Below are 15,047 nucleotides of genomic sequence, written 5' to 3'. Positions count from 1 at the left end.
CCCAGAAACAGGGTGAGACAGACAGAACCACTCTATCCCTCCCCTGCTAAGCCAATACCTCGTTATCTAATCTAAGGATATCAGACAGGAATGCTAGGTCAGCAGCTGACATGGACAGAGTTCGCCTTGGTAGGACCTAGTCAGTAGTGATGGAGGATACGACTGCCTGAAACGTGAGCCACCCGCCACCACCCTCGCTCATGTCAGGTACCATGTCCACTTCCCAGTCACATCCTTCCCCTGCCACCCAGCAATCGCCTCACCCTCAACAACAGGGCATCTACCAATATGGCAACCCGATGCTCTACCCCACCCAGCAGGGGCAGCAGTATAACCAAGGCGGACCCGGCCCGAGCACGATGCAGCAAATGCAGCAGCAGATGATGCAGGCCAACCCTGCTTTCCAGCAGCAGGGTTTGGGACCTCATCAGATGGCGGCTTTGCAGAGCATCCAAAGGGGACCGTCGCAGCAGCAGCAGCTCCAGATGTTGCAGCAGGCGGCTAGCGGACCACAGGGAGCGCAAGCACAGGCCTTTCTCAACGCCATGCGGAACCAGCACTTTCAAGTACGACCAGGACCGCCACCTCAATCGAATGGACCTCTGCAGCCGACGAGGATGCAGCAATTCCAGCAACAGCCGGACGTCGCAAGGGTGCAGATGCAGCAGGCGATACCCAGGCAAGGATCGCCAGTCAACCCTCCGTCGGCCTCCCCAAGACAACCCTCATACGGCAGTCAAAACAACATGCCCCCTCCTCCCCTTCCCACCACGACGCCTACCCAGCCAGGACACGCTCGGTTCACCCCCTCCCCCACCCAGCTCCAGCATATCGCTTTGGCTCAGCAAAAGATCATCGCCGACCCAGGGTTCCAGAGCATGCCCTCGGCGCAGCAGCAGATCCAGCTCAACATGGTCAATCATCGCATGATGTCCATGTTTGCTCAGCAGACTGCCGCGCCGAGTCCGAGCCACCTTCAGCAATCCCTACCTAATGGTCAGCCTCCTTTCTCGTCTCTGCCATCGCATATGGCTCCGCGTCCAACCTCGGCGGCAAGTCAGCGGGCTCCATCGCCCAGGCAAAGCACTCCGGGTCCGGCTCGGCCGCAATCGCCAGCGGTCCATACCTCCACTCCGCCGCCAAATCAGCAGTACCCCATCACTGCTAGTCCAGCGGGATCGCATCAGTCGATCCATCATACCCCTAATCACCAGCCCGCGGCGTCCCCTCAGCAACCTCCCCCTTCATCCCAATCTGGCAATCAGGCTGGCCAAAACCATAATCCGGCACCGCCTGGGTCGGTCCCTCCCCCCTTCGACATGTCCGGCTTTCCGTTCGACCCTCGTATTCTCGGCCAGATCGGCAATCTGCAAGATCCCGCTTGGCGACAAGGCATGCAGCTGAGGAATCCGGCCGCGCTGCAGACCGTCATGAACGCGAGTATGATGATACAGCAGGGAAAGATAGCGCCGGAAACGCTGTCTAGAATGCACAAAGTGCTTGCTTGGATGAAGGCGGAGGCTGAGAGGGTGCGAATGGCGGCGCAGGGTCCGGGGACGAGCGGGGCGGCATCCCAAGCGCCCGCCCCGAGCGGTCCTCGGTCGTCTATGGATGGCAACGCACCACCTTCCGCCGGGCCTATGCCGCCTCCAGCCTGGATCCCAGGCTCGGCCGCCACGGCCACCACTGCTCTTCCCGTCCAAGCGCCGCCGGCCGCTCAACCTACCGCTCGCAAAGTCTCGGTACCGCTCAGTATCCCGGTCAAGAGCTGGGAAGCTGCTCTCCGACCCTCACTCCCCTTCACGCAAATCACCCCTCTCCCATCCGACCCCGTCGCTCCCCTCGCGCCCGCCCCTCCCTCCTTCGACCCTACCTTCTCTGGCGCCCTCCCAACCCTCACGCCCACCGAAGTCACCGACGTCCGCCGGTGGATCGATACCGACCTTGCCTATCTCGGCAACTTTGAAGCGCGAAAGAAGCAGGTTCAGGGCAAGATGATGAATTGGGCCAAGGAGAGCGATATGGGGACGCCATGGTGGATGGTCCGCAAGGGCGAGAGCCAGAGTACCACTGGACCCGGGATCAAGGTGATCTGGCCGGATGAAAAGGCTCGTGAGCGATCCAGGGGGATGGCGCGGGCGTCGGGCAGAAGTAGGCGGGAAATCAGATTGTGAGTTCTGGAAAAGACAGAGCTGATGGTAGTACCCCGAAACAGCTCAAGGCAATGGCGAATGTCGAAGATCATGTTATTCCCATCCGCCTTGATATGGAGGAGGGGCAGTACAAGCTCAAGGATACATTCATGTGGAATTGTTCAGGTGGGTTGTAAGCAGGAGAGAGCTAATGGCAGATACTGTTGTTCTGCCAGACCTATTCGCCCAGTCCCTTTGCGACGACTTCAACCTTCCTCCGGCAGTCTTTATCCCCAAAATTGTCGCGACCATCAACGAAAAGATCCGCGAGTACAAGGATCAGGTTATGCCGCTGGAACCGCGCCTGCCATCGTCGCCTATCGGTGGCAAGTTGGAAGAATCGGGAGAAGAGTGGGATGCCTGGCGGAGGTTACGGGAAGATGCGATGCGGGATGATGACGATAGCGGGGAAGAAGAAGAGGTGCGGACGGACGAGGGAGGAAAGGTCGATCATGGCGTCATCATTGTGAATGGAGACGAGGATGAGGATATCAAGCCAGAGATGGAGGATGGGAAGATGGAGCAGAGGGTGGATCTGCCAGTGACGGTGGATGAGGCGATGCAAAAGTGGGCGATTAGGGACGAGGCGATGGGAGAGGATATGCGGATCTTGATCAAGGTGAGTTGACGGTTGAGCGGAGCTGATCCCAGGTCGACATTATTATTGGAACGCAAAATCTTTCGGATACGTTCGAGTGGGATCTATGCTCGCCTGTAACACCGGAAGACTTTGCCATTATGTATACGCAGGAGCTCGGTCTGAACGGGGAATTCGCGTAAGTTTCTTCTGATAAAGATGGACCTGGCTGACTCCTAGAACCGCACTTGCACACGACATCCACGAGCAGATCCTCGTACACAAGCGCTGTCTCTTCCTCGTCGGCCACACGATCGGTTCGGGCCACGTGCAAGATGACGAAGTCCGCTCGTCCTTCCTCCCTGCCCTATCCAACGTGCTTCGCAGGGAAGATATCGCCATGTCGACCTATACCCCCATCTTTACCACCCATACCGAAGAGGACGTTGCCATGATCGAGCGGGAACGCGAAAAGGATTCCAAGCGCAAGAAGCGAGCCACGCGGGCTCGGCGCGGGATCATTCTTCCGGATCGGGAACCGGTCAAGACGCATCGGACACTGCTCAACCCGCTCGCGGCGAACGGACTCGCAGCGCCCAAGTTTGAGGACATGACGCCGACTCTTCAGCCGGCACATACGTCCCGCCGAGCTGCGGCTATTGCTGCGCAGGCGAATATCAACCTCCTCGCGCAGGACTTGCCTATCCCCGACAAGCCACCACAGTCGCCCTTGCCCCCTTTCGCTAGCAAGCGAGGCGGGAAGGGCTGGAAGATCGGTCGAGGTCTCTCCCGCGCGAGTCCAGCGGGAGGGAGGGAGGGATCGCTTCTTCCTGGTCCGGAGAGCCATGCGGGTACGCCTACAGCCGCGTCGGCGGCGGCACTCCCTCCGCACCACCCGTTGTCCGGCCTCAAGCGGGCGTATCGGGATGAGGAGGAGGAGTCGCCCGGTGCACGCAAGCGTACCCAAGCTCGATCTCCCGAGGGCGCGGAGGACGTCAAGCCAGTACTCGCCCCCGTGGCTATCCCTTCCAGGCTCAACGGCAGCCGGAGTCGGAGCACTACGAGCCGGAGTCGGACCCCCGAAAAGCCGCGGGAACCCACGCCCAAAGTCCTCCTCCAGCGTAAACGCGTGCTGGATGATGACGACTCGGACTCGGACTCGTCCGACTCGTCCGACGACTTTGACGAGCGTGGGCGGAGTAAGAGCAAGGCGTCCAAGAAGGGTCGGACGTCCTCGGTGCATACCGCTCGACGACCCTCTGCCGCCTCGTCCAAATCCCCGACCAAGGCGCCTACCCCCGCGCCTGTAGCAGCTGCGGGCCCACCCGCGCCTACCCCGCCAGAATGGTGCGAGGCCGCAGAGGCCGACACGAAGAGCCGGTACCCCCGAGACCACTTTTTCGTTGTTCCCAAGGGCAAGACGGAGCCTGGTCAGCCGGTCGAGTGGAGGTTGAGGTGTCTGGATTGGTACGTTTGTCTCTGTTGCTGAGGATCTAGCTGATAAGTCAGTCCTGGGAAGATATATAACATGGGACCAGGCGAATCCTTCACTGGCTACGAGGTGCATCTGCGTAATCGGGTCCATATAGCGAACAGGGAGAAGAGGGAGGCGGGCGAGTAGTTGGGATTGTAGGCATCTGTTTTGGGCTCATCGGTAATATTTGTAGGCGTGCCGTGTCGTGCCTTATGCACTGCTATATCGTGCTTCGGAGTGACAGTCCAGTTCAGGAAGAGGGGATGACGTCGGGGAACTCCGCCTCCACCAAAGCGGTCCGAGGTTCTCAAGCTCCGAAGCACCGCCATCCTTCCAGCTTTTGCCATCACCATCATTCTCCTCCACTGTGATAATGTCAAGCTATAGCTCTCACGGCGCGGCTCAAGCCGGTCCCTCCCGTACCCCCGCCCACGCCCACCTATCCCCCTCGTTCAACCCCACCCCCCTCTCTCCCCACGCGCCCCGCTCCATCCCCAACTCGCCTATCCTCGTCCAGCCCCTTCCATCCACTTCGGCGCTACACGAAGAATCCCTCCGCTCCTCCGAGGCAGAGTATCACCGCCAGATCGCCCAAGCCAAGCGGGAACGCGAGCTTGCCGAAGCGCTCCAAGAGCAACAATGGGAGGTCGAGCGCGCTGCCGTCCGGGACTCGCAAGGCTCCTGGGGCCCTTCCAAGCGCCGAGCGGCCAACACATCTTCGGGGTCCAGCGGCGGTTCGACGGCAGGCTTTGTACGTCCTCCACAGGCGTATGAGCTGTATCAAGCGATCGACCGGAAAGATATCGAATTTATAATGCGGGTACGGGATCATGCGTTCCACCTGCTGCTGCAGAAGAATGCGGGACAGTTTCCGATCCTGTATGCGGCGAGGATAGGGCCGGGACATCGAGATATTGTTATTCTGCTGATTGGGGCGCTGTCGCGCTTTGTCAATCAGCTGGAGGATGACGAGTTTGAAAAGAAGGAGACGAGGAATACGCTCAAGGCGTTGAGGTCTAATGTGAGTTCAGACAGTGAAGGCTCGGCTACGCGACTGGCACCTGAAGATGAGTGGGACTATAGCTGACTCTATAGCTCAAGCTGGCCATCGATAATGCCCTCCTCCCTGGCGACTCGCCCCACCTCCTCTCCTCCTACCTCCAAGTCCTCATCATGTCGGAAGGCGACGCCTGGGTTCTCAAAGCGGTATACGAAATCTCTCTCCTCCTGCGCGACCCACAGTCGGCCCCCGTCGCCGCCGCAGAAGAGATGGTCAGAGGGTTTTGCACCAAGGAGCTCCGGGGCGTGAGTGGCGGAGTAGGCGATGTGGAAGAGTACATTGCGAATGCTGCGCTCGACCTGATTATCATGGCGACGTGGAGTTTGGTGGCGGGGCAGATTGACGTGGAGCCTCTTCCGGTTAGCTCTCCACTCCAGCACATCTGAGGAAGAGCTGACGGGGCAGACATATACGTTCGCGAGGGATCTCAGGACGTGGACAATGCTGTGTGAGGCGATGGATGAGAATCATGACAAGATGGGCAAGGTGTCTGCAAGGCTGAGGAAGCTGTCAGGACAGCTGAGAGAGCTCGGCGGGGATAGCAAGAAGGGGGTCAGAGGGAGATTGCGGGATGTGGCGGCGGTGGTGGATGTAGCTGAATGAGAGCGATAGCTAAGACGGAGGGTCAACGACTCGAGATGTAACGCTTACCTTTCTCCAGTCTACTGATGATGATAGGATCCACGCTTGTCTTTTACTGCTCCTGAAGGGGTGTCGAACTTGACTGGTGGTCGGACTGCAGCAGAGCATCAAGATGGGCATACGCTGCGTCCAGCAGACGACAAGGGGGGAGACCTTTCAATCTCGCGAAACAGAGTGAGTCTCTCAATATCATGTGAAGCTCTCCGCAAGTTGGCCGGGGAGCTGTGGAAGAGTACACGGGGCAGAGTGCTCAATTAGAGGCTGTCTACTCTAATTTCAGCACACCGGCTATCTGCTCTCTTCTGATCAACAACCGCAGCTGCACGTAATCTGATCCAGCTGGATCGACAGGGGATGCACTTCGGTCTCACACGCCTGTGAAAAGTTGTTGACCGATCCAGAACTTCGAGACCAAAAGTGATTCATATGCACATCACTCGTCATCCTGTCCTCCCCAATCCGCTTCCTCTCCGCAATCTAACTCACTGATCGAAAGCTGAACACCACTCACTGAATCTCTTGTCGCCATATTGCTCCGCCTCCTCTGAAGACGTCGGTTCCGGCACCGAGGCCTGGCTGTTGCTGATGTGATGGTAGCTGGCATCTGTAACCAGCTCGGCCTTTTGTTGGGGAGCAGGGGAGGCGAGATTGAACGACATGAGGGCGGAGATATCAGGATCGGACATGAGGGGGCTTGTCGAGTTATTGGGGCCGCCTGGTCCAGGGCTGCTAGCCATTCCATCGAGGAAGTAGGATGGAACGTCAATCAGGGTGCCCGAGGCGTCCGAGTACATTGATGGCGAGCGAGGATAAGTTGGACCGAGGGACGGCGGAACCCACGGTGAGAGCATCTCATTGAAGTCACCACGATCGCCGAACTCGTCCAGATACTCAGGCGGCTCAAGGGTGGGCGGAGCTGGGTCCACTGTCAAGACTGGTGTCTGCGTATCATTCGAGGGGTCTGCAGATGTTGGGTGATCATCCAGCGGACCCTGCTGCGACAGTGGTGACGGGGCATTTGTAAGCTGGGTATCCTTAGTGTCCGAACTTGCGCGGCTCGTGCGTCTGGGCTTTGCTGGACCTGGGTTGGCATTGCGGGACCTAGCTCTGGTCACCCTCGGTGCAGTGGAGCTCCCACCGGTCGGCGGTGTGGCAGTGTAGAGTATTCCGGAATACTGGCGTGTTCGCTTGAGGGAGCCAGCTAGATAGTCCGAGGTATCCTTGAGCTCCATTCCTTGTATCGCTACAAATGTCTTGCGCCCATTATGGCTCGTGCGAATTTTTAGTCCCGATGGATATAATGTAAGTCCGTCCCGGTCCTTGTCGCCGATTTCTTCTCTCCAGTCGTATACGAAGCTATCAGCAAGATCTGCGCCTCCCAATGCTGCGTCCGACTTGCCGAGTGGGATTGTCCACTTTTTCCCTTTGATGTCGTTCGCATCGTAGTTAAATGGCGTAGGAAAGGAGCGGGCAGCGGAGGGAGTACGGAACTCGATCTCAAACGTAGCGCTGCACTTGCCTTGCGCGTACAGCACTGGCTCGCCAGGTAGTTCTATGCGGGGTTTCGGTGCGCGCGTCGACTCCCTGAGTTCCGTGCCTAACATCAACTCATACCAGTTCAGTGAGCGAGAGTCGGTATTGGAGGAGCGCATCGGACTGCGAACGGTAGTCGGGGGGGCCGGGGAAGAGGAATATCGCGATATCGGCAGAGTGACGGCTTCAGGGTGAGTATGCAAGAAAGAGAGTTAGTGACGTCGACCGCTCCTGAGGTCTATTGGACGTCGTCATTGGCGACATCAAAGGAGGGCGGATGGAACAGAACACGGGCAGGGTGAGCGCTACAAGGGATGGAGGGGATGTGGCACAACGTGGCCGGTAGAAAGTTCGCGTGAACATCAGCGTTGGGGATGGGTGGTATTGATGCAGAAGCAGGGGCAAAATACAGCAAAACTACAAGGTACGAAAGTGGTCCCTGGCTATCAGCGTAGTCCCGTAAGAAGTATTGCCAACTCACGTATACTATGCTCGATCACCGCCCATCCGTCCCTCTCAGTCCCGTACTCCTCTTGTGTATCGAGTGCAAGAGTCCGTCCATCCTCTTCCTGTGTCCCTCTGTCGCCTGCTTTTCTGCCGCCCTTAGAGCCGCCTCTTCGCTCTTCAGTCCCCCCAACGCCGCGCCCTTGATTCTGTCCTTTTTGGAACTCCCAAGCGGTTCCCCTCTCCTCCCCAGCTCATCCCCCCGCGACAGAGACGCCCGCCTCCCAGGTTCTCGCGCGACCCACTCGGGAGAACCAGGAATCAGCGACTGCTTGCCCTGATTTGGTCTGGTAGCGGCGCTAGCGAGCTCCAGCTCAATGTTGAACTGGAACGTTTCCATAGGGGAAGCGCGCTTGGCTTTGCTGACGGGGTTGTTGCCGTATCTCCGCGACAAGTCGCTCGACTGGAGGTTGACAACGGTGGGGAGGGATTCGAGCCTGGCCGTACGCATGGTGAACCGGCCGACGCCGCGTTCGGGCTCTGTCCGTGTATAGTCCGTCTCCGAGATGGACGACGTGTCCGCGGTCTGAATGCTGTTCGTCGACGATTGAGCGGTCAGACCGCCAATGCTCACAACGAGCGGAGCATTGTTCGCGACTGGGGCGTTGAATCCCGCCTGTAGCCCGTCCTGGCGGTGCTGGGAGATGTTCTTTTTGTTGACCGCTCGTCCGGGATAGGTTGTGCGGGGATCGACATAGGTTATGCCGTGAGTGGGGTGATGGGGGGTGGAGGAGATGTGCTGGGAATAGTAGAGTCCGCCGAGGGGATGGGGGTTGGCTTGGAGGGCTTTGGAGCCGGACCGAGTGATGTTGTCGTGTACGAGCGACGCCTGCATGTTGGCTCCGTGCGTGTCGACCGAGTGACCGCTGACGCCGAGGTTGACGAGGGTAAAGTCTCCCTCGTCCTCTCTCCATCCCGCCTGATCCTTGGCCGCCAGCTGGTTCAGCCGCACCGGCAAGAACTCTTTGCGCTTCTCTCTTATCCTCTCCAGATACCGCTCAAACTCCCCTGGCGTCATGGCCTCCAGATCCGGCAGGAGATGCGGTCCCTGCTTCTCCTCTCCAGCTCCGTCATTCAAAAAGTCGTAAGAGTTCCGCGCAGTGGTTCGCATCGCCTGCCGCACATCTGTACTATGCCTCTGCCACCGCACTCGTCCCGTCCCCCATGTTTCTGTAAACCTCGCCTCCGTCTCGCCTGACCGCCAGTCCGCGCCTACCGCTGCGCCAGCATCGAGATTTGAGACCTTGATGTATTTGGGGTTTTTGCGATGAATGGGGTATTTGAGGCCCCAGTCGCCGGTTTGTGATATGGAAGAAGGGGTGGAGGTGTATATGCGAGTGATGAGGGGGTCGTGTTGGGCGAACGATGAGCGTCTTAGCAGCTGTGGGAAGGACATGGTGGATGGGTAAAGGAGAGATGGAGAGCTGAATCTGACTTTTGGGTGCGGGGTGAATAAACGCCACGTCACCAGTCTGTATCAATCCTGCCTCCCTTGATCGCCAAATTCACCCTCTCTTCTCTTTCAACCATATCACGACCACAATTCCCCGTTGTCAATCGAGAGCTCCGTCTTAGACGTGAAAGCTCACCACGATCGTCGGGGCCAGACAGGACGTGTCGATCAGCACTGATCCTCTGTCTGCCTTTTCTGACTCTTTCGGGAGGAGGGGAAGGTGGGCAGAGGGGAGGGTGTCCAGTAAAACAACCGCGCGGAGTATATACGTTGAGGCGAGGTCACCTATGGGCATGTACACTTTGTAAGCGAGAGATGTATCATTTGGTCACAGCTGTGCGGCGAGACCGGTCGACCAAGTCAACCACCAACAAGCATTTATTCAACCCAAGATGTAAAATTCACGACCTATCTAGATCTAGCTCTATTGCTTGGAGTATCCGTCCCCATTCTTGGTCTGGAAGTTCCACAGGTCCCGGCACATCTCGTCCAAGTTCTTCTCGGCAACGAAGCCGAGCTCCTTCTCGGCGAGCGTAGGGTCGGCAGTAAGATCAGGAACGTCTCCGAGTCTGTTGTCAGCGACGCCACATCTAGTACTCACCTCCTCCCCACAATCTCGTACTTGTACTCGAACCCGCTCGCCTTCTTCATCGCCGCAATCATGTTTAAGACGCTCATGCCCTTACCCTTGCCCAGGTTGAAGGCGCGGTACATGCCCTCGGCCGAGGTGCACGAGGCAAAGATGGATTTGGAGGCGATAGCGTCAAGCGCGAGGACGTGGCCCTTGGCGAGATCCATGACGTGGAGGTAGTCTCGGACGCAGGTGCCGTCGCTATCGTCAGCGAGTACAGTATTACAACTTACGGGGTGGGGTAGTCATCGCCGAACACCTTGAGATCCGACTTTTGCCTTCCGACAGCAATCTGCGCCAAGAGCGGCAGCAAGTTTCCGGGCTTGCCCATGGGCTCCTCTCCGAGCTTGCCGGATGGGTGGGCGCCAGCGGGGCTGCTGTCAGCGCCATCATACCTATAGCAGACTATACTCACTTGAAGTACCTGACGCTGACAGCGTGGACTGCCTTGTCTCCCTTGTCCGCGGAAGCACGGCAGACATCCTGGAGGATGACCTCCACCATCTGCTTGGTCCTGCCATACGCCGATTCAGCCTGGAGCGGCGAGGACTCGGGGATAGGGACGGTCTTGGGTGTCCCATAGACGGTAGCCGAGGAGGAAAAGACAAAGTTGGAGCAGTTGTACTTTTCCATTGCCTGCTGTCAGCTCGTCCCAGATCGTGACTCACCTCCAAAAGAGCGATGGACCCGCCAACGTTCACTTTGTAGTACTGGAGAGGGATCTCTCCGCTTTCGCCGACCGCCTTGAGGGCAGCGAGGTGGACGACCGCCCAGATACCGCCCTCGCCGGCGTACTTGGCGAAGACTTCATCGACGGCGGATGAGTCGCGGAGATCGACCTGGTGGAAGATGGGCTGCGGTGCGTCGGCACTGCCAGTCAGCCGGTACACTCGAGCAGCGGATCGCGACAGCATTCGATCGTGATCCCGGCTGATCCTTGCTCCCCCTTGTGACGGCGCCGTGACTTACCCCATCTCGTCACGTGCGATCTCAGCGCATCGCTTGATAGCCTCTGGGTAGGCGTTGTGGCAGTTGTCAATGACGATGGGGAGGTATTTGCCAGTAAGGAGGAGCGAGACGACCACGTGCGAGCCAATGTAGCCGAGACCGCCAGTGACGAGGACTTTCTGGGTTGGTCAGCGGTAGATTCTAGTGAGAGGAGCTTATGAGCAACTGGCAACAATCCAGAGCTGTGGACATACCTTGAGGGAGGATGAGTTGGACATCTTGCGATATTTGTTTACGCGAGGGCGGGACGCGTGAAGGGGACGGTGGTGGCTAGCGAGCTGTGATTTCGGGCCTGTGTGTCTCGCGGGTATGTGAAGGCTCAGTCCAGAACTACGCGTCTATGATGAGGCGAGTTGTCTGAAGGCTAGCTAAGGGAGATAGATAGGTAGTTGAAGCGAAAATTCCAACTCGAGAAAGAGCTGAGCGCGTCCCGAGCAGCTGCGCAAAATTACGGCACCGATCTCCCCGGCCGGGGCCATTCCGAGTCCCGGTCCGCGACAGCGATGCGAGCTCCTCGAAGGCTTTGTGGAGTGCTACTCTGTAGCGTCAAGGCGCAGGTTATGAGCAGACGCGAAAGAACGCATACTCCTCTCTAAACCCAATTTCATATTCACATAGATCTTCCTTCAGTATTACAACTTCACCTTCTTTTGCCCTACATCAAAGTCCCGCCCGTTTTGCGGTACCTGTCCACGCCACCCTTGAGCTGCTCCAGAACCAAGAAGGTTATGATGGTACTGCCTATCAGCCAATGTCTTTCCACTGAGTCGAGTGGACTCACGTCGGCTGCAACCTTATCCAGGCTGGGGTCCATCCGCGGAAGAAGAACTTGACACCGTGGTTGGCGTATCTGACAGTCAGCCCCGGCCATACGCACAGAAGCGCCTACTCACGCGTCCTTGATGAGTGTAAAGACGCCCGGTCCAGCGCCCTGAGAGCTCATGACCAGACTTTTCATCACGTCTGCGGGTGCACAAGCAGCTGCACCATCAGTCCTGCTCTGCGTCAATACGAGCTGAACTCACTTGCAGCAGCAGTGGCAGCTGCGAAACTAGCCATAAAGTGGCAGACTGGCCCGTCGGCAAGGAGGTTGTTCTTGATGATCTCGGCTTTGAAGACGTCGTATCTAGTGGTTTAGCTCAGACCTCGGCGTAATCAATGGCAACCTACCCTCCGATTTGGAAGACGTTCATGGTGAGCTACGCTGTCAGCTTAGTCCCCCAGAAAGAAGGCTAAACTCACTCCTCTGACCACGTTCGGCCCAACACCCTTGTACCAAGTCGCGAGACCCTCTTCCCTGGCCATCCTGTAGAGACCCTGGATAGAGTTCCGGTAGCCGTACCGTTCTGCCAAGTCAGCCATCATCTCCACAGCTGTGATCAAGACGTACTCTCGACTGGCTTCGCCTTATCTCCTTGCATTCGTACCATGACTGTAGGGTCAGCTACTAGCATCTCGACACTTTGGGAGATTATCACATACTGATCTCTCCGGGGTTGCAGATACCTGCACTAACGGATCCAGCGACCGAGCCAGCAGCGACGAGTTTCCATACTGGCATAGGCGACGAGTCTGGAGGTCAGCACAATCAGCACCAGACGATCTTCAGGTCTGTCCGCCTTCACGCGACTCCTTAGTCCCGCCTGGCCAGTTCCACCGTCTCCTTCCCATCTCCCTTCCCAGGCGCGCACAGAATCCCCATGCAGTAGCTTATGTGATGGCTCCTTGGTAGACGAAGACTCACCGGTATGTATCTTGGCTTTGACAGTATCGTATATGGCGAAACGCATCATAGAGTAAGTCATTTGTCGGAGAAGTGTCCCGGTCCCTCCACCCCACAGCCCAAGAATACCTGTGATTGTCAGCTACCACTGGTCGCGTCACCACGACAGATGGTACAGGAGCTGGGACCCACCTTCATTCGCTACCGTCTTGCGCATAGACAGCAACAGTCCCTTGTCTCCAGCTACCTGCATACGGACCTTGGTCAGATCTGCACATTAGCTGGATAGCCGATGCGCTTACCCAGCGGGTGTGTGCACAACCCCGCAACGGAAGCGGCGATACCTTGACGTCAGCCTGGCGGCTCTCTGAGATAAGTGTGGATCATGACCTACCACCGAGCCACAGAGGGTATGGCTTCTTCTTCATAGCGGACGGATTGACGACCGAAGTGGGCATGGACCCCGCACCAGGTTTGGCTGTGATGGACATGGCTGAAACGCAGCAACGCTCTTGCGTATTGTCGGGGAGGGCTCGTAGGAGGCGTTGGGTACGGCCTGCAAGAGCGTACTTGGAGATGATATAGAGCAGGAAGAAGAGCAATATGAGCGGGGTCGGGTTTGGGGAAGCGGACTTGGAGCTAGCTTGGGCGCGGACGGCGCGGCGGAAATAGCCGAGAGTGCGGGCCCCCGGCGACTCGACCGGTCCTACTGCAGCGTGATAGGCGTTTAGCATCTGCTGTTGATGGCAGGATCACCTGTAGTGTCTAGCATTTCGATAGATCGAGAGTGTTCACTGACATCCACGATCTACCGATATGCATGCCAAAAAAGAACACAAAAGACATTCCACTGCCACACCCGCCTCGCTACTCCGGCCCGCCCATGCCCTTGCCCGTTTGATAATACGCCTGCTCACGATACTCATATGGAGCCGCCTCAGCACGAAGGGGATTACCATGATGATTTCCCGCGCTGGTAGAGTCGTACTGTGAGAATGAAGACATGTTTGAAGGTGGTGCTTTGGTGGTAATCTGATGAGCGGAGTTTGGATAAAGGAGGGGAAGAGAGAAAGGACCGCCGGCGGTAGCTGGCAAAGTCAGCTTACCCTTTCAAACAAGCTTGGGTAAGAGTACTGACCTCCTCTTCCTCCTCATCCGCCTGCATCCGAGGAGACGGGTGGCGGAGGGTCGGACCAGCGTCTTCCTCGAGCTCCTCGGCGTCCAGGAGCGAGAACGTGTCAAGGTTTTCAAAGTCCTCGGCAGTCTAAGGTGTCAGCTGAGCTCGACGCCAAAGCATGATGGAGACTTACTGTGACAGGAAAGTCGACCACCGGGACCTGAACTCGGTCAGCCTCCCAAGAAGAAGGACCCTGATCGGTCAGCTGACATATCAAGTAGAGTAGCGTTCGATCAACTCACGGCTTCTCCGAGGGCGGGACGGGGGTAGGTGGGAAGAGGAAGGACGACACCGTCGGGACCGGTGATAGCGAGGTCGGTCGGCGGGGAGGTTGTACTGGACTTGTCAGCTTCTTCCAATGGGAGCGTGATGGACGTCAGAAGCGAAGGGGTACGAGTGTGGAAGTGGCAAAGTAGTACGACAAATAATTGATTTTGAGTAGAGGCAGAGATGTAAATGAAGGAAGGACGAAGATGAGAGAAGGAAGATGAGGAAAGTGGTTCTGGCGGAAAAACAGAAATATGTATGAGCGGGGAGAGGAAGGGACGAGAGAGGGGAGAATGGGGAAGCGGGTTAGGGGAAAGACACTCACGGTGGGCATAGAGCCCTCTTCGTAACGCCTTTCGGCGTCACGGAGAAGGCCTAGCGTCTCGGCGAGGTAAGCCTCCCGGTCAAACACCCAGGGCGCGTGCTCGGTCCGCCTCACCTCGGCCTCGAGGATGTCTCGGTACAGGACTACCTGAACATTAGCTCAATCTCGCACTTTCAAAGATCAATAACTTACCAGTCGAGGATTTGACAGGACGAGGTTGAGGAACCTGGACCGCCTGGTCCGGTCGTATCCCTCCCCTCCCATGACCTTCCATTTGCCGTCCTCCGGCCGCTTGGCGTGTGAGGAATACCCGAAGGCTCTCTCAAGCCAGAGGGAAAAGTCTTCGGGAGAGGTTCCCCATCGGTGCGCCTTCTGCAGCTGGAGGTAGGGGCGGAGGCCCCTATTGGGCGAACCGACTCACCGTCTTGAAGCTCGGGTCAGCTTGTGAGAGGGGTAATGCAAGATGAAGAATGGGAAGCGA

The 15,047-nt window shown here is 57.6% G+C and overlaps 6 protein-coding genes across 6 annotated transcripts; 2 read left to right on the top strand and 4 right to left on the bottom strand.

The window, feature by feature from the left end:
* Window positions 1-212: 212 nt before the first annotated feature.
* On the top strand, window positions 213-4,390 carry MKK02DRAFT_38309 (uncharacterized protein; the record flags this gene model as incomplete). Its single annotated transcript, XM_053090037.1, has 6 exons — window positions 213-2,170; window positions 2,203-2,318; window positions 2,351-2,811; window positions 2,844-2,968; window positions 3,010-4,236; window positions 4,279-4,390. 6 exons carry the CDS (start codon window positions 213-215, stop codon window positions 4,388-4,390), a joined length of 3,999 nt encoding a protein of 1,332 aa, XP_052943428.1.
* A 226-nt stretch (window positions 4,391-4,616) lies between these two features.
* Window positions 4,617-5,906, top strand: MKK02DRAFT_38308 (uncharacterized protein; the record flags this gene model as incomplete). Its single annotated transcript, XM_053090036.1, has 3 exons — window positions 4,617-5,264; window positions 5,339-5,662; window positions 5,709-5,906. 3 exons carry the CDS (start codon window positions 4,617-4,619, stop codon window positions 5,904-5,906), a joined length of 1,170 nt encoding a protein of 389 aa, XP_052943427.1.
* A 521-nt stretch (window positions 5,907-6,427) lies between these two features.
* MKK02DRAFT_38307 (uncharacterized protein) lies at window positions 6,428-7,597 on the bottom strand (the record flags this gene model as incomplete). The annotated part of the gene is made up of 1 exon (XM_053090035.1): window positions 6,428-7,597. The coding sequence occupies one exon, from the start codon at window positions 7,595-7,597 to the stop codon at window positions 6,428-6,430; it is 1,170 nt and encodes a 389-aa protein (XP_052943426.1).
* A 377-nt stretch (window positions 7,598-7,974) lies between these two features.
* MKK02DRAFT_38306 (uncharacterized protein) lies at window positions 7,975-9,378 on the bottom strand (the record flags this gene model as incomplete). Its single annotated transcript, XM_053090034.1, has 1 exon — window positions 7,975-9,378. One exon carries the CDS (start codon window positions 9,376-9,378, stop codon window positions 7,975-7,977), a length of 1,404 nt encoding a protein of 467 aa, XP_052943425.1.
* A 481-nt stretch (window positions 9,379-9,859) lies between these two features.
* On the bottom strand, window positions 9,860-11,292 carry MKK02DRAFT_38305 (putative galactose metabolism-related protein; the record flags this gene model as incomplete). The annotated part of the gene is made up of 7 exons (XM_053090033.1): window positions 9,860-10,004; window positions 10,037-10,267; window positions 10,300-10,440; window positions 10,482-10,702; window positions 10,735-10,936; window positions 11,036-11,193; window positions 11,269-11,292. 7 exons carry the CDS (start codon window positions 11,290-11,292, stop codon window positions 9,860-9,862), a joined length of 1,122 nt encoding a protein of 373 aa, XP_052943424.1.
* Window positions 11,293-11,729: 437 nt separating this feature from the next.
* MKK02DRAFT_34569 (mitochondrial carrier domain-containing protein) lies at window positions 11,730-13,225 on the bottom strand (the record flags this gene model as incomplete). The annotated part of the gene is made up of 12 exons (XM_053088973.1): window positions 11,730-11,811; window positions 11,856-11,924; window positions 11,968-12,055; window positions 12,100-12,200; window positions 12,245-12,273; window positions 12,317-12,420; window positions 12,465-12,506; window positions 12,557-12,646; window positions 12,819-12,926; window positions 12,990-13,067; window positions 13,100-13,141; window positions 13,192-13,225. The coding sequence occupies 12 exons, from the start codon at window positions 13,223-13,225 to the stop codon at window positions 11,730-11,732; spliced, it is 867 nt and encodes a 288-aa protein (XP_052943423.1).
* Window positions 13,226-15,047: the final 1,822 nt, after the last annotated feature.

The sequence above is a fragment of the Dioszegia hungarica genome (assembly GCF_025882075.1).
Source record: "Dioszegia hungarica strain PDD-24b-2 chromosome Unknown MKK02contig_16, whole genome shotgun sequence".
NCBI classification, from domain to species: domain Eukaryota; kingdom Fungi; phylum Basidiomycota; class Tremellomycetes; order Tremellales; family Bulleribasidiaceae; genus Dioszegia; species Dioszegia hungarica.
This window is presented reverse-complemented; position numbering and strand designations above follow the sequence as displayed.